This window comes from Anomaloglossus baeobatrachus, chromosome 11 (assembly GCF_048569485.1).
Source record: "Anomaloglossus baeobatrachus isolate aAnoBae1 chromosome 11, aAnoBae1.hap1, whole genome shotgun sequence".
Classification (NCBI taxonomy): Eukaryota; Metazoa; Chordata; class Amphibia; order Anura; family Aromobatidae; genus Anomaloglossus; species Anomaloglossus baeobatrachus.
This window is the reverse complement of record NC_134363.1, coordinates 42,650,750-42,673,793: the sequence shown is the minus strand read 5'-3', so window position 1 is coordinate 42,673,793 and position 23,044 is coordinate 42,650,750. Positions and strand designations below refer to the sequence as shown.

Sequence of the window (23,044 nt, the reverse complement as noted above, 5' to 3'; positions counted from 1 at the left end):
TATGACTTTCTGATTTCTTTTTTTCCCCATCTCCTCAAACAATGGAATAAAACTAAATCAGAAAGTCCTATGCCACCCAGAATAGTAATGAATCATTACTATTTTGGGGACAAAGGACTTTCTGATTTCTTTTTTCATTCCATTGTTTGAGGAGGTAAGAAACAAGTCAAGCCAAAAAACAGCAATTCTGACTTGATAAAAAAGGACATAATTGATGAGTTTTTTTCCACCTCCTCAAACAATGGAATAAATGAAGATCCATTTTGGGGGCATATGACTTTCTGATTTATTTTTTTATTTCATTGTTTGAGGAGGTAAAAAAAATAAACAAAAAAGCAGCAATTATGACTAGATAAAAAAGGTCATAATTGCAATTTTTTCCCCACCTCCTCAAAGAATGGAATAAAAAGAAATCAGAAAGTTATATGCCCCCCAATATGGTAATTATTCATTACCATTTTTGGGCGCATATGACTTATTTCTTTTTTTATTTCACTGTTTGAGGAGGTAAAAAAGGAACAAGTAAAAAAACAGCAATTCTGACTTGATAAAAAAGAAAAAAGTCATAATTGCTGTTTGTTTGTTTTTTCCCCACCTGCTCAAACAATGGAATAAGTAATGATGCATTACCACTTTGGGGGCATTGATTTCTTTTTTTTATAACATTGTTTGAGGAGGTAAAAGAGAAACAAACCAAAAAACAGCAATTTTGACTTGATAAAAGGAAAAAGAAAAATGTCACTTTTTAGGGGGCATATGACTTTCTGATTTCTTTTTTTAATTCATTGTTTGAGGAGGTAAAACAAAAACAAACAAAAAACCAGCAATTCTGATGATAAAAAGTCATAATTACTGGTTTTTGTCTTTTTTCCCCAACCTCCTCAAACAATGAAATAAAAAAAAATAAATCAGAAAATCATATACCCTCAAAAGGTATTGACTTATTACCATTTTGGGGTGCATACGACTTTCTGATTTCTTTTTCTATTCCATTGCTTGAGGAGGTAAAAAAAACAAACAAAAAACAGCAATTCTGACTTCATAAAAAAAAAGAAAATATTCATAATTGCTGATTTTTTTAGGGGGGGGGGGCGGTTTCCACCTGGTAATGAATCATTACTAGTTTGGGGGCATATGACTTTCTGATTTCATTTTTATTCTATTGATTGAGGAGGTAGATAAAAACAAACAAAACAGCAATTTAGGCTTGATAAAATAAAAAAAGTCATAATTGCTTTTTTTGTTTGGGGGGGGGGGGTTCTACCTCCTGAAACAATGGAATGAAAAGAAATCAGAGAGTCATATGCCCCCCCAAAATGGTAATGAATCATTGTCAATTTAGGGGGCATATGACTCTCTGATTTCTTTTTATTCCATTGTTTCAGGAGGTAAAAAAACAAACCAATAAACAGCAACTCTGATTTGGTAGAAATAAGAAAATGCTGGGGGGTTCCACCTAGTGATGAATCATTACTATTTTGGGGGGCATATGACTTTCTGATTTCTTTTTTATTCTATTGATTGAGGAGGTAAAAAAAACCAAAACAGCAATTCTGACTTGGTAAAAAAAAGAAGAAAAAAGTCATAATTGCCGGGGGGGGGGGGGGGGATTCCACCTAGAAATGAATCATTACTACTTGGGGGGGCATATGACTTTCTAATTTCTTTTTTATTCCATTGTTTGAGGAGATAAAAAAAACAAAAACAAAAAAACAGCAATTCTGACTTGGTAAAAAGAAAAAAGTCATAATTGCTGGGGGGAGGGGTTCCACCTGGTAATGAATCATGACTATTTTAGGGGCATATGACTTTCTTGTTTCATTTTTATTCTATTGATTGAGGAGGGAAAAAGAAAACAAACCAAAAAACAGCAATCCTGACTTATTAAAAAAAAAAAAGTAATAATTGCTGGGGGGAGGGGGTTCCACCTAGTAATGAATCAATACTATTTGGGGGGGCATATGACTTCCTAATTCCTTTTTTATTCCATTGTTTGAGGAGATAAAAAAAACAAAAACAAAAAAACAGCAATTCTGACTTGGTAAAAAGAAAAAAGTCATAATTGCTGGGGGGGAGGGGTTCCACCTGGTAATGAATCATGACTATTTTAGGGGCATATGACTTTCTGGTTTCATTTTTATTCTATTGATTGAGGAGGGAAAAAGAAAACAAACCAAAAAACAGCAATTCTGACTTAGTAAAAAAAAAAGTCACAATTGCTGGGAGGAGGGGTTCCACCTAGTAATGAATCATTACTATTTGGGGGGCATATGGCTTTCTGATTTCATTTTTATTCTATTGATTGAAGAGGTAAAAACAAATAAACAAAAAAACAGCAATTCTTACTGGATAACTAAAAGAACAAGTTATAACTTTTGGAAAACAAAGAGGAAAACGAAGAGGGACCCAATGGGACTCTGTCGCCCTGGTGGGGTCCTCATCAATTTGGAGGCACCGGGTCTGAATGCCAAATCTGAAATGGGGTTACATCTAAAATGTACCACTTGTAGTGTCAGCATATTCTGTGGCAGAGGAGAAATCGGAGCATGGGTTGTACCCCCCAGTATCACCACCGCTGCAGTCTACTAATATGCAGATGTATTCTACGCCAGCTTCTACAGACACAGCAGCTTTGTGCCAATTTATGCCCCAAAGACCGACGGCAATCATAAAAATTATATTCAGCAAAATGTATGCAGAGAGCTTGAAGGGGATTGCTGTGAATTTCACGCTTCGGTGAACACACAGTAAACTTAATAAACACCTATCGAGCTTCCAGCGCTGCGAACAGTAATTCTCATCAGCCTTCCTGCGCCATTTCCAATATTTTATAATGACTGCCTGGTGATTATTTCAAGGGAAAAAAACATTACTAAGGGGCTTTTAAGCCATTTTTCTTTCGTAGCTTTAAAATTTAGGAGCAGCGAATTTTATTTTGTTTTTTTTTATTTTATTTTATTTTTTTGCAACTATGCATAGTTAACCATAACGCTCCTCCTAAAAAAGAGGGGATCATTAAAAAGGGCGGCTGAACATTAGTCGGGAAAGGAAAAACTCTAGTATTCTCATCTTGTTGCACAATTCAGAAGAGTTTGGAGTCCCATACTCTGCCCCATATTGTATGTAGTTTCGAAAGAAAAAGGAAACCATCAACAAGTAGTTATACATAACTTAAAGGGGTCATCTGGAAATTTCTAAATTTTTTACAAAATGCTTAGGATGGATAATAATAATAAATAAATGAAGAAGCCATACTCATGTTACTAATCTCACTCCCCCAAACTTCCATTCTGATGCTGCAGACTTTATTTACTGACTTTTGGACATAGGGTCTTGGAATCAATATAGCAAATCACTGTCTGCAGCAGTGACCTGTAAGAGCATGTGATTGGCTACTGCAGTCACACGCCCCTTGGACAGTGACATCATTCGTGCAGCACAGGACAGGAAGTAAAGGTGGCAAGGGAAACCGTTTAGTTTTAGGTGATATGGGAGACTGCTCGAGACTAGAGAATAAAGCTTTTATATATATATATATATGTATATATATATATATATATATGTATATATATATATAAAACTGTATGTGTGTATGTATATGAGTTTGTGTATATATGTGTGTGTGTGTGTGTATATATGTGTGTGTGTGTGTATATATGTGTGTGTGTATATATGTGTGTGTGTATATATGTGTGTGTATGAATGTGTATATGTATATGTGTGTGTATATGTGTGTGTGTGTGTACAGTATGTATGTGTGTGTATATGTGTATGTGTGTGTGTGTATGTATGTCCGCTAAAGAAACCCACACTGTTGCATGTACAATTACAAAATTTTGCACACACACACCCTCATGTGACTCAGGGAACATCATAGACTATGTTTTGAGGGGAAAATTTAATCCACGCACTTTACAAATATTCACCATAAAACCTGCTTACATTAAAGTGAATGGAGCTGGGAGCTACAGGTCATTAATAGGAGCTGTGATTGGTTGCTATAGGCAACGAAGGACATTCTTAAGCTGGGGTCACACTAAACGACAGCGACAATGACGTCGCTGTTACGTCACCAAAATGGTGACGTAGCAGCGACCTTGTAAGTCGCTGTTATGATCGCTGCTTAGCTGTCAAACACAGCGACGCAGCAGCGATCATAACGTCGCTACATGTGCAGAGAGCAGGGAGCCGCGCACACTGAGCGCTGGCTCCTTGCTCTCCTAGCTACAGTACACATCGGGTTAATTAACCCGATGTGTACTGCAGCTACATGTCACAGTGCAGAGAGCAGGGAGCCGCGCACACTGCTTAGCGCTGGCTCCTTGCTCTCCTAGCTACAGTATACATCGGGTTAATTACACGATGTGTACTGCAGCTACATGTGCAAAGAGCAGGAGGCGGCGCTGGCAGCGTGAGAGCGGCGGAGGCTGGTAACGAAGGTAAATATCGGGTAACCATCTTGGTTACCCGATGTTTACCTTGGTCACAGCTTACCTCAGCTGCCAGATGCCGGCTCCTGCTCCCTGATCGCTTCAGTTCGTCGCTCTCTCGCTGTCACACACAGCGATCTGTGCGTCACAGCGGGAGAGCGACGACCAAAAAATGAAGCTGGACATTCAGCAACGACCGGCGACCTCACAGCAGGGGCCAGCTCGTTGCTGGATGTCACACACAGTGACAGCGACGGGACATCGCTGCAACGTCACAGAAAATGGTGACGTAGCAGCGACGTCGTCGTTGTCGCTGTGTGTGACACCACCTTTAGTATAAGAAGCTTATGTGTGAGGTAATATGATAATGGTAAAGACAGACACAGACAGAGACACAGACACACAGAAACACACAGAGACTGCCAGAGACAAAGACAGAGACAGACAGATACACAGACAGACAGAGACACAGACAGAGACATAGAGAGAGAGACACAGAGAAACAAAGACACAAAAAGATAGAGAGAAAGAGGCATACAGAGAGGGAGACATGCAGACAGGGAGAGACAGAGACAAAGACACACAGAGATAGACAGAGACACACAGAGACAGACACAGAGAGACAGAGAGAGAGGGGGGTATACAGAGACAGAAAGGGGGAGTGACAGAAACAGTTACTATCCCGGGCAATGCCAGGTACTACAGCTAATTTATATATATATAAAAAGTTAGTCTTTTGAAGCCTAGTATAAGCATTTCTTAAATAAAAAATACAATTTAAAAAGCCCCTTTAAGGTTCCTGAAACCTAATGTAAAATTTATGAATTTAAAAGGATTAATGAGCCAATTACCTCTACAACCCATTCACAGCACCCTTGTGCACTTAAAATACTAGGGATACATAATAATAATAATGATGATACGCTAGCAGTAAAAACCATGCTTGTTGATGGTTTCCAGTTATCAAGATTTTTTTTCCTACAAAGTACTGACTATTTGCTGTAAACGGGCAAAATATTCTATATCTGACGACTATATGGTCAAAATTAAAGGGCTGCACTCTCCTCCATCTTCCAAAATCACCACATGAAACATGTCTGGTTTCCACCACTTTGATGTGCTGTCGCCCCCTCGCCCCCTCGCCCCCTCGCCTCCTCGCCCCCTCGCCCCCTCACCCCCTCGCCCCCTCGCCCCCTCGCCCTCCCCGGATTTAAGTGGTTGTTTGATTGTGAATAACAATGTAGGAAGGTGCTATAGTTCAGGACCTGCTAACTGCAAATGTGGCCATAATGAAGGTATTAGTCCTCTCCCTGTCATTACAGAATAATTAGGAATCTCCGGGGGCAGGGAACCACATAAAGGGCATTTTCCTTAAAGGGATCATGTCATAAGAAAGTCTCCTTTGTTTACATCAGATTTTTATGTCATATGTATTTTTTTAAAATTTTCGTCATTTCCCATATCAGTTCATATTTAAAAAACAAAAAAGCAGAATTTTTGCAATTTTCAATGGCCACCCGGCCTAATATTACACAATTATTTTATTTTTTTGTACCAACATTTTTCATGAGCTCGTTATCATCTCAGAAAGGATTACAATGAAAGGTAACATGTTTGTATGCTGTAGATGTCAAGATGAACCATTCACAATAGGTAATGTCACAGCTCACCTTCTCCCCCTCCTGTACAATGACTGATAACCTCTCTATACAGTAAATAACACAGAATGCAAAGTTCATAATAAGTGATATCACAGCTCATCTTCTCCTCCTGTACAATGACTGATAACACCTCTATATACAGTAGATAACAAAGGATCCACTATTGACAATAGATGATGTCACAGCTCACCTCCTCCTTCTCCTGCACAATGACTGATAACATCTCTATATACAGTAGATACCAAAGGCTCCACCATTCACAATAGGTGATATCACAGCTCACCTTCTCCTCCTCCTGTATAATGACTGATAATACCTCTATATACAGGACATACCAAAGGATCCACCATTCACAATAGGAGATGTCACAGCTCACCTCCTCCTTCTGTACAATAACTGATAACACCTCTATGTACAGTAGATAACACAGGATCCACCATTCCCAATAGATGACGTCACAGTTTACCTCCTCCGCCTGTACAATGACTGATAACACATATATAGAGTAGATACCAAAGGATCTCCACTTACATTAGGTGATGTTACAACTCACCTCCTCCTGTACAATAACTGATAACACCTCTATATACAGTTGATAACCATAAGCCACCATTCACAATAGATGATGTTACAGCTCACCCTCTCCTCCTGTACAATGACTGATAACACCTCTATATACAGTTGATAACACATAACCAACCATTCACAATAGGTGATGTCACAGCTCACCTTCTCCTCCTGTACAATGACTAATTCACACCTCTATATATGGTAAACACATAACCCACCATTCACAATAGGTGATGTCACAGCTCACCTCTTCCTCCTGTACAATGACTGATTCACACCTCTATATACAGTAGATAACACAGGATCCAATATTCACACTAGGTGATGTCACAGCTCACCTCCTCCACCTCCCTGCAAAATGACTTTTGAATTTATTTTATATTTATTTACTGTACATATGGAAAAAAAATACATTTAACATAAAAAAACAACATATTTTCTGATGACACGGTCCCTTTGGGCAATCCATGCTGGCAGAGCAGCACTTCTTAAAGGAGTGTTTCCATCTTATAAAGTTAGGGCCATTTTTTTTCGAAAATGAAGACTTATTTTCAACGTTTGCTGTAATTAGAGCCGCCCACCTCTCCGCAATTACATTCCCTGTATGCTAATTGAAAGGTTGTACATGAAAAGCTCATAAAGCTGCGGGGACCGGTTAGAAAACGCCGATCGCTTTGTACCCGGACCCATTCGTGGGCCGATGGGAAGATTATAATTACCCAATTTCTTTTCTTTCCTTTGTTCTGATGAATTTAAGGTTTTATGTAAAAAATATAAACATTCCGCTCACAAAGATTATTGTATTGTGAAACTCAAGAAGCTCTTTCCAAAACTTCAACGGAGAGGGGCTTTGTACCAATTCTCTCTGAATTTTATGGGGATCCTATTGAGTTCAATGGGGTTTGTCATCCCTCCAATTAAGAAAACAATTGCATGCATACAATGGTATGTAAAAGTTTGTGCACCCCTGGTCAAAATTCCTGTTATTGTGAACAGTTAAGCAAGTTGAAGATTAAATGATCTCTAAAAGGCACAAAGTTATAGATGACACATTCCCTTTGTATTTTCTGCCACTTTGTGCAAAAAACCCAGCAGCCATGGGTTCTTCTAAGCAGCTGCCTAGCACTCTGAAAATTATAATGGTGGAGGCCCACAAAGCAGAAGAAGGCTATACGAAGATAGCAAAGAGTTTTCAAGTTGCGGATTGGCTCAGTTCGGAATGTAATTAAGAAATGGCGGGTACCAGGAACAGTGAAGGTTAAGATAAGGTCTGAGCTTCAAGTAAGAAGGAATGGCGGCAACTCACTGGTGAACGTTAACGGCAATTTTTATTGCACAATCTGCAGCATTGTTACAATGTAACCAGGGAGGGGGGAGTGCAGGGGCGCCGGACGACGGCCGTTTCGCACCGTAGCAGGTGCTTCCACAGGTCCGAATTAGCAAAGTCAGATGAACCTCCCTCTTATGGAGGAGTCTGACAGGTGCAACTAAAAAGCTCAATGGCTGATACCAGATAACAACAGCGTAACAGTATAATCCATATTACAGATAATCAATCAAAGTTGGATAGAGAAAACGAATACAGAGTGTAGAGAAAGTTATCAGCAAGGAATATGATGAACATTTATCATATATACTTGTTCCCTCTTCCAATAGAGATGCATTGCTGCTGAAAACCGAGAAGGTCTTTTTTTATATATATTGTGTGTAACACAATGTTATACCTTCTACTTGTTTTTTTACTTTTTTATTATTAAATCGTTTTAAAGATTATTTATTACTCTATTTTGAGAGGATAAAATCCCTATGTATGAAAAAATATGCTCTGCCGTGCAAGAAAAAAAAAAAAAAAAAACTACGATTATGGATCTGCCAAAGCAAGTACTTTTTTTCAAAAGGAAAATTTATGACAGTAAGTATGTGCATGGGTTGGATGTAATATCTATATTTATTCTTTACTTATTTTACTTTTTTTTATGCCCTACTTTTAATTTAAAGATATCTGGCCTCTACTGGGGGGCTTTTTTCTATCTTTTAGCAGGAAATTTAAACATGCTAAGTGCCCGTTATAGGAAAACGGACATGTCGTTACGGTCATTGAGTCCCAAAGGACCCAATGCCTTAACCTCCATAATGAGGCGCGATTCCCTCTGTAGGAGTTGTTTATGAGTATCGCCACCTCTTCCAGATGGGGTGATCTTGAATACACCCGCAAAAGATAGAACATCTGGATTACCCGCGTGATGTTCTCTAATGTGCCTAATTAGCCTGGGGGACCCCTTCCCTGTTAAGATGGAATTATAGTGTTCTCGAAAACGTACGTATAGGCAGCGTATGGTTTTCCCTATATAGAAGAAGGAACAAGGGCAAAAGATTACATATACAACAAATTTGGTCTTGCATGAGATGAAATGTCTAACGGTGAAATTATGTTCACCTATATTCAGGACCTTGGCTGTCAGATGGAAGGAGCAAAAATTACAGTCCCCACACCTATAGTTCCCTATCGGTTGGGCACGGTCTAACCATGTTTTTTTGTGGCTAGTAAGCCTGTTCTGTACAAGTAGGTCTCCCAAGTTTTTGCTCCTTCTATATGTCACCAACGGTCCTTTCTTTGCCCTAGTAGATAAATCAAAATCCTCCTCTATTAAATGCCAGTGTCTTTTTATACTGGACCGGATAATGCTGTCCATTGGGCCAAACTTGAAACTAAAAAGGAATCTACCAGAATTTTCTTCCCCAGTTTTTCTTTGTTTTTTATTAGTAAGCTCAGGGGGTCTGGAGTTGGAGCGGAACCGGGCTTTTTCAATAATATCGAGTGGGTAACCCCTATTCTGCAATCTGGTTGCTAAATCGACACTCTGCTCTTCATATTTTTTCTTGTTGTTGTTAATCCTTTTTATACGTAGGAATTGGCTGAATGGGAGGGACTGCTTGGTATGGGATGGGTGGTAGCTTTCATAGTGCAGTAGTGAATTCTTGGACGTGGGCTTCCTAAACACTTCCCGTGTTAACTCACCATTTTCTAGTGTAAGCCTCACGTCCAAGAATTCCAGCACAGTACCTCCAAACACACTGGTGAATTTCATGTTATGGGTGTTGGTTTCATTTAAAAACTGGACAAAGTCCTGAAAGTCTGATTCCGACCCATCCCAGACCAGAAAAATATCGTCCACGTATCTGAGATATTTTTTTATGTGCTTCAGAAAGGGATTAGTGGTGCTATAAATCAATGTGTCTTCCATTGAAGCCAAGAAGAGGTTTGCGAATGAACAAGCTACGGGGGTACCCATCGCGGTACCCCCGCATTGATGGAACCATTGTTCCCCGAATTTGAAAGAATTATGCTTCAAAATAAGATTTAATGCTTCCTCTATGAAGCAAGCCATATTATGTTCTACACCTAGATTGACGATTAGTTGTTTAATGATCTGGACCCCTTGATCTTGGGGTATTCTGGTGTATAGGCTTTCTATATCGATAGAAGCCATCACAAAGCCCTCCTGCCATTCAAAAGAATCTAAGGTGGAAACAAACATGCCAGTATCCCTGATATATGATGGAATTCTAGCCAGCAATGGGTGAAGAAGCCAATCTATATACTCGGATAGGGGCTCAAAAACCGAGCCTATGCCCGAGACTATAGGGCGCCCAGGTGGTTTTTCACTATGTTTGTGGATTTTAGGTAGGCAGTACCAATGTGGCTTCTGTGGATACAAAGGTAGTAGCTTTTCTGCCATTTTTCTGGATAGAAAACCATTTGCAACTTTTTTGTTCAGGAAAGACCGAAGTTTTTCCTTATATCTATTTGTGGGATCAAACATAATTCTTTCATATGCGGAGGAATCCCCTAGCTGCCTGTCTGCCTCCTCCATGTACAACTTCTTGGGCCAGAGGACTGTACCCCCTCCCTTATCGGGTCTACGGATAACGATATCGTCCCAAGATTGTATAGTTTTTAATGCCTTATCCTCTGCATAAGTCAGGTTCTTTGGTGCTTCAGGATAGTTCAGTGCCTCTATATCCTTAATAACCAAATTTTGAAACAGATCTATTACATTGCCTGGTGCAGTTGGAGGGATGAAGGTAGATTTTAAGCCTCCTCTAAAGGGTGGGTTACCACATTGAACCCCATTGTTGCTAACAGGAGCGTCGAGATTTTCCTCGCTCAGCTCAGATAGAAACAACGCATCCTCACTAATATCTCCAAATGCACTCTTAGGACCAAAAAAGCCCAAGGGGCCAATTGTTACTGGGCTCTCCCCTTGGATTATTTTTGGCTGGGGTTCACTCTTGTTGTTATAAAATTTAGCTAGGTGTATTTTGCGACAGCTTTTAAAAAGGTCAATCTGAAAATCTGAAAAGTTAAAGGTCTCTGGTATGCAATAATTCAGTCCTTTATTCAGCACAGCTATCATATGAATATCCAGATTATGAGAGGATAAATTCCAGATGGTATTTTCCTTAGAGGTATAGGTATCTAATCTCTCCATGACACCTGCTTCTTTTTGTCCGTAAAAAGATTTTTTCTTGCCCCTTCCTCTCCTTGTCCTTTTTCCAAAGGGGCCGTTGTAAAGGCACTAGTAGTGGGGACCATGCTCGCTTTTCTCTTGGGGGGTGGTAAATCCTCTACCCCGCTTGAATCTGAGTCGGTCGTCCAGGCGTTCCTTTTTTCGTTTTGGTTTTGTTTGTATAATCTTTTTTTAGATTTTTTATTGTAATTAAAAGTGGCAGAAAAGTTCCTAGGTGTCTTTTTCCATGAGAGAATTCTTTTTAACTCGTAGTCAGATTTGTCCCGCAAGAACTTCTCCCGTTTCCTTTCCTTTATTTGGTTTTGTAAAGGAATTAAATTTTTATCCAGTTTTTTTAGGAATAGTGACCAGTCCTCTTTAGACAATCTGCCCTCCAATTCTCTATGGAGTCTCAGCAGTTCTTCTGTGATTAAAGTGTGTTCAGATTCATTCTTTTTTAGCACTAGGCTTAAGAATCGCAATGAGCACTCCTGTTGTACTTGTTCCCATTCAGACACAAAAGCTGCATCCTCTTGGTAGAATGAAATATTCTTTAGGACACGTAGTCCTCGAGGTACTCTTTGGCAGTCTATATAGGCTCTCAAAGATTGCACGGTCCAAAATAATCCTATCTCTTTCTCTGCCAGGTTTCCTATCTTCATTTCAAGACTTTTATTTCCTAGGATTTCTGTATCTGCGGCGCTGTTGCAACAAGTAAAAAACGCTACTGCATCCTCCCTCCCTGAAAAAATATTAGTATCTTCAGGATCTGTGGTATCAACATCCACGACATCCATTGTGTAAGAGTAAAAATACACCTTTTTATTCTATAATGGGTTGCGTGCTCTATAGCCAAGAAACAGTCCACACAAGCAGTAATAAAAAAGAGAAAAGGCTAGGCACTGCAAGCCCAGGTGTGTACTCACGAGGCTGTGGTTTTTCCTTGGATCACAGATCTCCAGCCGGTCCCTGTGGTGCTCAGCCACGGTATAGAAATCCAATATGAGCTTCAAGTAAGAAGGAATGGCGGCAACTCACTGGTGAACGTTAACGGCAATTTTTATTGCACAATCTGCAGCATTGTTACAATGTAACCAGGGAGGGGGGAGTGCAGGGGCGCCGGACGACGGCCGTTTCGCACCGTAGCAGGTAAGGTCTGAAAGACCAAAATTTCTGTGAGCTGCTCGTAGGATTGCTAGAGAGGTAAATCAGAACCCCTGCCTGACTGCAAAAGACCTTCAGGAAGATTTAGCAAGCTCTGGAGTTGTGGTACATTGTTCTAATGTTCAGAGACACCTGCACAAATATGGCCTTCATGGAAGAATCATCAGAAGAGAACCTCTCCTGCGTCCTCACCATAAAATTCGGCTTTCAAAGTATGCAAAAGAACATCTAAACAAGCCTTATGCATTTTGGAAACAGGCCCCGTGGATTGATTAAGTAACAATAGAACTCTATGGCCACAATGATCAAAGGTATGTGTGGAGAAGAAAAGGCACAGAATTTCAGGAAAAGAATATATCGCCAACCATTAAGCATGGAGGTGGATCAATCATGCTTTCGGGTTGTTTTGCAGCCAGTGTCACGGGGAACATTTCAAGGGTAGATGGAAAAATGGATTCAATGAAATTTCAAGAAATTCTTAATGCAAATATAACACTATCTGTAAAAAAGCTGAAGTTGATAGTTGAAAAGAGGAGAAAAGAGGACAGCTTCTACAAATGGATAATGATCTTAAACACACGTCACAAACTACAATAGATGACCTCAAAAGGCACAAGTTGAAGGTTTTACAATGGTCCTCACAGTCTCCTGATCCGAACATCATTGAAAATCAGTGGTTAGACCTCAAAAGAGCAGTGCATGCAAGACGAGCCAGGAACCTCACAGAACAGGAAGATGAGCCAGGAATCTCACAGACCTGGAAGACGAGCCAGGAATCTCACAGACCTGGAAGACTTTTTCTAGGAAGAGCAATGCATGCAAGAGGAGTCAGGAATCTCACAGAACTGGAAGACTTTTTCTAGGAAGAGCAATGCATGCAAGACGAGTCAGGAATCTTATAGAACTGGAAGACATCTCCAAGGAAGAGCAGTGCATGCAAGACGAGCCAGGAAACTCACAGAACTGGAAGATGTCTTCAAGGAAGAGTAGTGGATGCAAGACGAGCCAGTAATCTCACAGAACTGGAAGACGTCTCCAAGGAAGAGCAGTGCATGCAAGACGAGCCAGGAAACTCACAGAACTGGAAGATGTCTTCAAGGAAGAGTAGTGGATGCAAGACGAGTCACAAATCTCACAGAACTGGAAGACAAGCCAGGAATCTCACAGAACTGGAAGACATCTTCAAGGAGGAGCAGTGCATGCAAGATAAGACAGAAATCTAACAGAATTGGAAGACATCTCCAAGGAAAAGTAGTGCATGCAAGACGAGCCAGGAATCTCACAGAACTGGAAACCGTCTCCAAGGAAGAGCAGCGCATGTAAGACAAGTCACAAATCTTACAGAACTGGAAGACAAGCCAGGAATCTCACAGAACTGGAAGGTGTCTCCAAGGAAAAGGAGAGCATGCAAGACGAACCAGGAATCTCAGAGCACTGGAAGACTTTTCCAAGGAAGAATGGATGAAAATCCCTTAGTCAAGAATTGAAAGACTCTTGGCTGTTACCAAATGTGTTTACAAGCTGTGATACTTGCCAAAGGCAGTGCTACTAGCTACTAACCATGCAGGGTGTCCAAACTTTTGCATCCAAAAGAACATCAGAACTCATGGCTGCTGTTTTTTGGCACAAAGTTGCAGAAAATACAAAGGGAATGTATCATAACTTTATTGCCTTTTATAGATCATTTCATCTTTAACTTGCTGAATTGTTCACAATAAGAGTAATTTTGACCATGGGTGCCCAAACTTTTGCATGCCACTGTATTGGGGGATCAGGAAAAGTAGTTGTTGACCAAACAGGTTAATATGGAATGTGTAAACAGGTCTTGTGAATTTTTAACAATAATTTTATTTTTATTTTTTTTATTAATTTATTATTATTAATATTATTATTATTAATTATTTATTTATTTTTTAAACGACCTGGAGATTTCTATCCTTGCGCTCTTCACTCTCTGGTTGTTTCTGAATCATCCTGCTGCCATGCGGTGGTAACAGATACGGAATGAAAACTAATGGAGGCTATTTCATGTGCAGTCTGAGTTGGCACCCAGCTAGTAAGTATTGATTTTCAGCATTACATTACAGGTTTACATGGGTCTCTGGACCTTTCCTATTTGTGCACGATAATGTCAGACACTTGTTGTTGTCACCAGCATCTGGCATCTATCCAAAAAGTGGATAAACAAATTCAGAAATTGGTGGCAATAAAATTAAATGGTAAATATTTATCGGACAACTTGATCTTATTTGCGATCCCCAAATCATTTTTAAAAACATCATGTAGCTTTACACTTGAAAAAATCATTCCAAAATTCTGACAACTAGGTGTCATCCTTCTGTGTAATCTGCCTGTTAAGTGTAATCCATCACTAGCTGAAGAAGAGATGCAATGATGGATTACAGGAATAGGTGGGGTGCCCCCTAGAGGCAGTTTCTTTACAGGAATTAGAGGTGGGGTTTAGCTCTGTGCAGGAAATGGGGATGGCTTCTTGTCTCTGTACAGTCTTTCTTACTCTACAGGAAGTGGAAAAAGGTCTTTAGCGCTACACAGGAAGTGATGCGGGTCTTTATCAATGGAAAGTAGGGGCGGGTCTCTATCACTCTACAGGAAGTGGGGGTGGGTCTTTGTCTCTACAGGAAGTGGGGGTGGGTCTTTGTCCCTACAGGAAGTGGGGGTGGGTCTTTGTCTCTACAGGAAGTGGGGGTGGGTCTTTGTCTCTACAGGAAGTGGGGGTGGGTCTTTGTCTCTACAGGAAGTGGGGGTGGGTCTTTGTCTCTACAGGAAGTGGGGGTGGGTCTTTGTCTCTACAGGAAGTGGGGGTGGGTCTTTGTCTCTACAGGAAGTGGGGGTGGGTCTTTGTCTCTACAGGAAGTGGGGGTGGGTCTTTGTCTCTACAGGAAGTGGGGGTGGGTCTTTGTCTCTACAGGAAGTGGGGGTGGGTCTTTGTCTCTACAGGAAGTGGGGGTGGGTCTTTGTCTCTACAGGAAGTGGGGGTGGGTCTTTGTCTCTACAGGAAGTGGGGATGGGTATTTGTCTCTACAGGAAGTGGGGGTGGGTCTTTGTCTCTACAGGAAGTGGGGATGGGTCTTTGTCTCTACAGAAAGTGGGGGTGGGTCTTTGTCTCTACAGAAAGTGGGGGTGGGTCTTTGTCTCTACAGAAAGTGGGGATGGGTCTTTGTCTCTACAGAAAGTGGGGATGGGTCTTTGTCTCTACAGAAAGTGGGGGTGGGTCTTTGTCTCTACAGAAAGTGGGGGTGGGTCTTTGTCTCTATAGAAAGTGGGGGTGGGTCTTTGTCTCTACAGGAAGTGGGGGTGGGTCTTTGTCTCTACAGGAAGTGGGGGTGGGTCTTTGTCTCTACAGGAAGTGGGGGTGGGTCTTTGTCTCTACAGGAAGTGGGGGTGGGTCTTTGTCTCTACAGGAAGTGGGGGTGGGTCTTTGTCTCTACAGGAAGTGGGGATGGGTCTTTGTCTCTACAGGAAGTGGTGATGGGTCTTTGTCTCTACAGGAAGTGGTGATGGGTCTTTGTCTCTACAGGAAGTGGGGGTGGGTCTTTGTCTCTAAAGGAAGTGGGGATGGGTCTTTGTCTCTACAGGATGTGGGGATGGGTCTTTGTCTCTACAGGAAGTGGGGGTGGGTCTTTGTCTCTACAGGAAGTGGTGATGGGTCTTTGTCTCTACAGGAAGTGGGGGTGGTTCTTTGTCTCTACAGGAAGTGGGGATGGGTCTTTGTCTCTACAGGAAGTGGTGATGGGTCTTTGTCTCTACAGGAAGTGGGGGTGGGTCTTTGTCTCTAAAGGAAGTGGGGATGGGTCTTTGTCTCTACAGGATGTGGGGATGGGTCTTTGTCTCTACAGGAAGTGGGGGTGGGTCTTTTTTCTCTAGAGGGAGTGGGGATGGGTCTTTATCTCTCTATAGGAAGTGGAGGTGCTTCTTTGGCTCTTTTCTCCTGTCTATCTCTTACATCTAGACAGAACAAAGAGGCAGGATGTAACACTCATGGTGGGAGTAGGGGCAACGAGCGGGATTAGTAGACCCACTGGACCACAGGGGGGACCTGGGCTTCCCCTTTAGTGGGAGGGGCTTAATTAAGCATCCACAGTGAGGTGGATGCCAGGTACCACTCCAAGGGCAGTATTACTGGGTCTGTGGCAGCTGACCTCCAGGACAGGTAACGGACTCAGGAATAGATCGGTACAGGCGTAGTGACTGAGGCAGGCTGGACAGGTGGGTATGGACAGGAATGGTGGGCACGGCTGGAATAGACAGGTAGGGGAAAGCAGGTACAGGAGATGGACACAGGGATAACAGGACAGGAGCTCAAGACCTGACAACTAGCTAGGTAGCAGACTGGAAACTGACTTATTAACTAGAGGCATTGAGGAGGCACTTCCCCTAATGGGAGGATGCCTTAAATACAATGTGGCTCTCAGGATTTCAGCTTGGTGCAGGTAAACCACTTCACATTGACAGTTGAAATGCTTATTGACAGGAAAGGCTAAAAAATAAGTTCCAATACTAATAATGATGGTAGAATACTAATAAAAAAAGACCTGGCTACTGCATGGCAAGATAACAAGGACTTCATAAGAGTGGATGGCAAGTTACAGAGCTTGAGAATCAAGACAGTTCCTGGACATAATAGAGTGGCATGGGCACAAAAAGCAATTTTAACTTGTGGGGGATGAAGACAACAAACATTATTTTCTAAAGGTTCTGTGTGAAAAGACAGGTACACTTTACAAACTTATATTTTGAAGCTCATAAATATATATTATTATAACAAATCTGAAGAATCTACTCACCCAGAAGATGAGGTTGAAGATGAACATGGTGATTTTGATGCAGAGTAGGCACCCACGCGTCATGCTCATTTTCTTGAGTTCTAGAAGCAAAAGAAAAGAGAGATCCAGATACAAGACAATAACTCTGTTCTCCTTTTTGGTCTCCCCTGAGGTTTGCTCTTCTGGATTAGACTGTACTCCGCTGAAGGAACAGCTGTCCGCAACCCCCCATCGGCCCCGGTAGACTCCTTTCCATCGAGCTCTCCGACCCCGAGGTGGAGAGCTCTGACTGTAACTGGGGTCATCACTACTGGACGTTTGCATTGTCTCTGCTTTTGGCTAAAATCCTATTATCGAAAAGTCACTTAAGTCTCTGTCCACGGAACAGTCCACAATAGCCGGGCCTTTGTAATTAGATAGAAACACTAATTTCCATTTTTTCTTCTATATATCCAGACCAGGAGTTCCTATAAGAATGTTTTTGCTCCTAAACATGATTAAAAAAAATTCGAAAAAAAACATCCAGCAAGTAATGTACAGAGAACGCCGGAAAGAAGTCAACGCTCCCCATCATCGAGTCCTGTCTGCGCCAGGAAGCTTACGCTTTAAGGGAAGAGAGCCATGAATTATACATATTCGAAAAGTGAATATATTTAGGCTACCACCGAAAGAGGAGAAATAACATTGCTGTATTAAATATGATCAAATTCCAATCATTACCGCCTTTGATCTCCTACACTAGTTTGTAGTACACCCCCTGCTTGGTGGTTGACAGCCCACACTAATTAGAGTTTTCGGTTTCCACATACCCCTGGGCCTCCTTTCATGTTATCTCTTACAAGTAAAGGATACAAAGACAACTCAAAAAGTATGAAAATATTTTGAATAATAGTTAAGCAATGCCAAGAAAGACAATGAAGGTTTAGAAGGTTTCACCGGATGGGGGTGAGGTTATGCTCTTCCACCCAAGGCTGAACCTGTGATGAAGCCTTCAGAGAAACTCTACATAAGAGTTCATGGAGTTTGGCTCCTAATAACTTTCTGCTTTCCTGCTCCTCATAGGTCAAAGTGGAAGCAGAGCCATCCATATTCAACATGAGCCGTTTAGATCAATGCCACAGCTCCATGGACACCATATGAGGGAGAGGTTATGCTCTTCCATCCAAAGCTGAACCTTCGATGGGAGAAATTCTACATAAAAGAGTTCATCAAGTTTGGCTCCTAATAAGTTTCTTTTTTACTGCGGATATCTTGTTTTCTCAAAGGTAAAAATGTAAGCAGAGAAATCACACAATGAAGGTTTGGCAGGTTTCACCATCTGGGGAAGAGGTTTTGCTCTTCTACCCAAGGCTGAACCTTAGATGAAGCCTTCAGAGAAACTCTACATAAAAAAAGTTAATGGAGTTTGGCTCCTAATAAGTTTCTATTTTACTGCGGATATCTTGTTTCCTCATAGGTAAAACTGTAAGCAGAGAAATCACAGAATGAAGGTTTGACAGGTTTCACCATCTGGGGAAGAGGTTTTACTCTTCTACGCAAGGCTGTACCTTAGACGAAGCCTTTGGAGAAACTCTACATAAAAGAGATCATGGAATTTAGCTCCTAATAACTTTCTATTTTATTGCGGATATCTTGTTTCCCCATAGGTTAAAGTGGAAGCAGAGACATCACACCATGAAGGTTTGAAAGGTTTCACCATCTAGGGGAGAGGATATGCTCTTCCATACAAGGCTGAACCTTAGAGGAAGCCTTCGGAAAAACACTATATAAAAGAGTTCATGGAGTTTGGCTCCTAAAAACTTTCTATTTACTGCGGATATCTTGTTTCCTCATAGGTCAAAGTGAAAGCAGAGAAATCACACAATGAAGGTTTGGCAGGTTTCACCATCTGGGGAAGAGGTAATGCTTTTCCACCCAAGGCTGAACTTTAGATGAAGCCTTCGGAGAAACTCTACATAAAAGAGATCATGGAATTTAGCTCCTAATAACTTTCTATTTTACTGTGGATATCTTGTTTCCCCATAGGTCAAAATAGAAGCAGAGACATCCATATTCAACATGAGCTGTTTAGATCAATGGCACAGCTCCATGGACACCAGATGGTGGCGAGATTATGCTCTTCCACTCAAGGCTGAACTTTAGGTGAAGCCTTCGGAGAAACACTACATAAGAGTTCATGAAGTTTGGCTCCTAATAACTTTCTATTTTATACTCTTAATACTCTTCCATCCAAGGCAGAACCTTAGATGAAGCCTTCAGAGAAACACTACATAAAAGAGATCATAGAGTTTGGCTCCTATCTTGTTTCCGCATAGGTCAAAGTGGAAGCAGAGACATCCATAGTCAACATGAGCTGTTTAGATCAATGGCACAGCTACATGGACACCATATGTGAGAGAGGTTATGATTTTCCATCCAAGGGTGAACCTTAGATGAAGCCTTTGGAGAAACACTACATAAAAGAGATCATGGAGTTTGGCTCCAAATAACTTTCTCTTTTACTGCTGATATCTTGTTTCCTCATAGGTCAAAGTGGAAGCAGAGAAATCACACAATGAAGTTTTGGCTAATTTCACCATCTGGGGGAGAGGTTATGCTCTTCCACCCAAGGTTAAACCTTAGATGAAGCCTTCGGAAAAACACTGCATACAAGAGATTATGGACTTTGGCGCCTAATAACTTTCTATTTTACTCCTGATATCTTGTTTCCTGATAGGTCAAAGTGGAAGCAGAGACATCACACAATGAAGGTTAGGCAGGTTCCACCATCTAGGGGAGAGGTTATGCTCTTCCATCCAAGGCTGAACCTTAGATGAAGCCTTCAGAGAAACTCTACATAAAAGAGATCACAGAGTTTGGCTCCTAATAGCTTTCTCTTTTACTGCTGATATCTTGTTTCCTCATAGGTCAAAGTGGAAGCAGAGACATCCACATTCAACGTGACCCGTTTAAATCAATGGCACAGCTCCATGGACAGCCAGGAAGAGATAACCAGATGGTCATTAACAGTAAACAAAGAAGGGCAGATATCTATTATTGCATCTTTTAATTTCCGAGCGGTTCCACTTAAATTGTCAGCAGAAATGACTTAAAAGCTGAGAAAGCTGATTCCTAACGGAGCAGAAGAACTTATCCACAATTATAAAAAAAATCTCAGGTCCAGAAAAGGAACAATGAAAAAAAAATCTCAACAGAATTTAAAATTAACATTCAATATTCCCTTCGTCTGACCCTTTTTAAACAATTAATGATTGGGGTCCTCAGTGGGGCATCCAGAGACTCCTTGGTAGGAAGTATCGAAATATATTCTTGCCCCTTGCTGAGTTCCTCGTAAGGAAGATCTAATGTAAACCCTTCAGAACCAAGAAACCACAAAAATTAAGCTAAGTCATTCCTAAAAATCAATAGCCAAAGTGATAACATAAATCAATGGATAGAAAACATCTCACGTGACAATTTTGGATAGCGGCGCACCGGCATAACTCTACACCAGAGATCACGAATATCCAAAAAGATACATATGCAATTCTATATATACATTCTACGTGAGGTAAAATATGGAGATCCGGGATCTCTCGGGAAATAAAGGAAGTTTCAAAAACCAATCCAAAAGACTTAACGCTTGTAAGACTATAATACTAGAAGAATAAGTAGGTCAAACCACAAAATCAAAAACATTCTATCTACACCCAATACTTTAAAACTACACAATTCACGGTAGGAGGATGCTCTTGGTCAACTATAAAGAAGAAAAGGTTAATTAGATATACAAAGTCATAGGCTCTTGGTCAACAAAAGTTAGATGGAAAGGTCAATTAAGATGAAAGATGGTGACAAAGTACAAAAGCCAAGAAGGAATTTCCAAAGAAGAACTCAAGTTGTGAAGAAAGTCGGATAACATGAGAGGTCAAGAAGCAAACATGATGGATGGTTAAGAGGGGAGGAGGTCGTGTGTTCCCACTGTGCTCCTTATTTAGCTTCCACTGTTTAGATATTCATGACTAAGCGCTTGATGGATAAAGTCTTCCATGTGTGGATGGTCCTCATGTGTAAGAAGATCTCGGTGGGGTTCCTTTCCAAAGTGTAGTCCGAATGCTCCTTATTTAGCTTCCGCTGTTTAGATATTCATGACGAAGCACTTGATGGATAAAGTCCTCCATGTATGGATGGTCCTCATGTGTAAGAAGATCTCGGTGGGGTTCCTTTCCAAAGTGTAATCTTCCTTTTGTTGGTTCTTTCAAATGAACATGACTTCTTAAGGTTATGAGCTTACGTTGTCCGAATAGTCCAGCATCAGAGGGACAAGAAGACCCTCGTTGGGATCACCAAGGTTATGCCTGGTGGACTGCAGATGTCTAAAACAGTCAAATCTATAGAGAGAGAGCGAGAATCTGTAGCATACTTCAAAATTGAGCAAGTTCTAGACAGAAGTCATAGTAGGATCCTTTAAGAAAAAAAGATTGATGGAAGATATTACCGGATAGAAACCCTATAGGAGTCTAAGACGAGGAGACGGGATGCAGAGCACAATTGCAGGCAAGGGTTGCAGTAACAATATGCATGTTGGATAGATTGTCTTCTCGTCAGAGGATCTTTTTCATTGTCTGTTCTGCATTCTCAGCAAATAACCACTTTCCTCGTCTTTTTCCTCTCGGAGTTTGCTTTCAGACCCTCTAGCTCTCAGCGGTGAAATCTTCAGGGAGCTCTGTACAGTCCAAATGCACTTTCCAGATGCATCTCATCAGTAGGCTCATGAATCCCATTATTAACAATTAGAAAATAAAAAAAAAGGATTCCGGTTATGAGATCTCAAGGAATCTGTACGGTTGAGAGAAAAAAAATGATAAAAAAATTACGATATAAGCCTTCCAGTGCCGATGGCTAGCGATGCTGCTCCTTACAAGGCACAGAGGTAAGAGGACATGGGGGGAAGAGGACAGAGGGGGGAAATATTGGTAGTCAAGGCACAGAGAGGGTCATGGATGTGAGAGGAGGGAGCAGAGGATGAGGGAATTGGAGAGACATCAAAGTAGATAGGGGAGAGGAATATATTCCGGGAGGAGAGAGTGTGGGTTAGAGCGAATAACTGGGACAGATGGGAAGAGATGCAGCAGGCAGCGAGCAAGGCAGTAACGCACTCCTGTATATATACATGTAAAAAAAGATACTCAAAAGAAAGTGGAGCAGCAGAGCCGAGTGCGGGGCTGGGATGTCACCCTGCACTGCAATGCAGCAACTTGGACTTTTGACGGAAAAAGCAGCAAAAAAAAAAAAAAATCTTGCACCGCCATAGGGTCAGCTCCCTGCTGCTCCATTGTGCTGCTGCCATCCTACATCCCAGACAGATGGAAGGTGACAGACGCAATATGGGCCGCCATGTAGATAATGATCTGTCCCTGTAAATCCCAAAAGTAGGAGAATGAGGCGGCTGTAAATAGCCTCTTGGTGCATCGCACTCCTGACTAACGCATTATGTGCTGCAATGTCATTATTACAAGGGTCAGAGATGACGGGAGGTCGAGGGAGTCTTTACAATGGCCTCATTAGAGGTGCATAGCGGTGCACTGCTGTGCACTTCACTTTCAGCCATTGTTCGCTGTTGTCAGCCATTTCTGAACATTATATATCCTCAATTCTGGGGACACAGTTATATACATAGTGTGAATTATGTTATTTTTTATAAGCCTTGATATTGAAATTCACCATTATATAAATAATTATTATTATTACTGTACTGAACCCTCTGCCTTTGATGGGGCCCCCTTTGCTTTACAATTTTTTGTACTCGCCTTAAAAGACCAACAACTTAAATTCAACATTATATAAATAATTATTATTACTGCACTGAACCCTCTGCCTTTGATATTTAAATTCACTATTATATAAATAAATATTATTATTATTACTGTACTGAACCCTATGCC

General features: G+C 41.1%; 1 protein-coding gene across 3 annotated transcripts in view; it reads right to left on the bottom strand.

Moving 5' to 3' along the window:
* Positions 1-23,044, bottom strand: part of LOC142256061 (tetraspanin-4-like) — a 187,664-nt gene that overhangs the window by 52,236 nt on the left and 112,384 nt on the right. For 2 of the 3 annotated variants that reach the window (XM_075327565.1, XM_075327566.1), the window contains exon 2: positions 17,142-17,221. In XM_075327565.1, coding sequence (XP_075183680.1) covers positions 17,142-17,221 — 80 coding nt within the window. Of the gene's footprint in view, positions 1-17,141; positions 22,489-23,044 lie in introns of those variants that run through there. The other variant, XM_075327564.1, reaches the window with a different exon arrangement.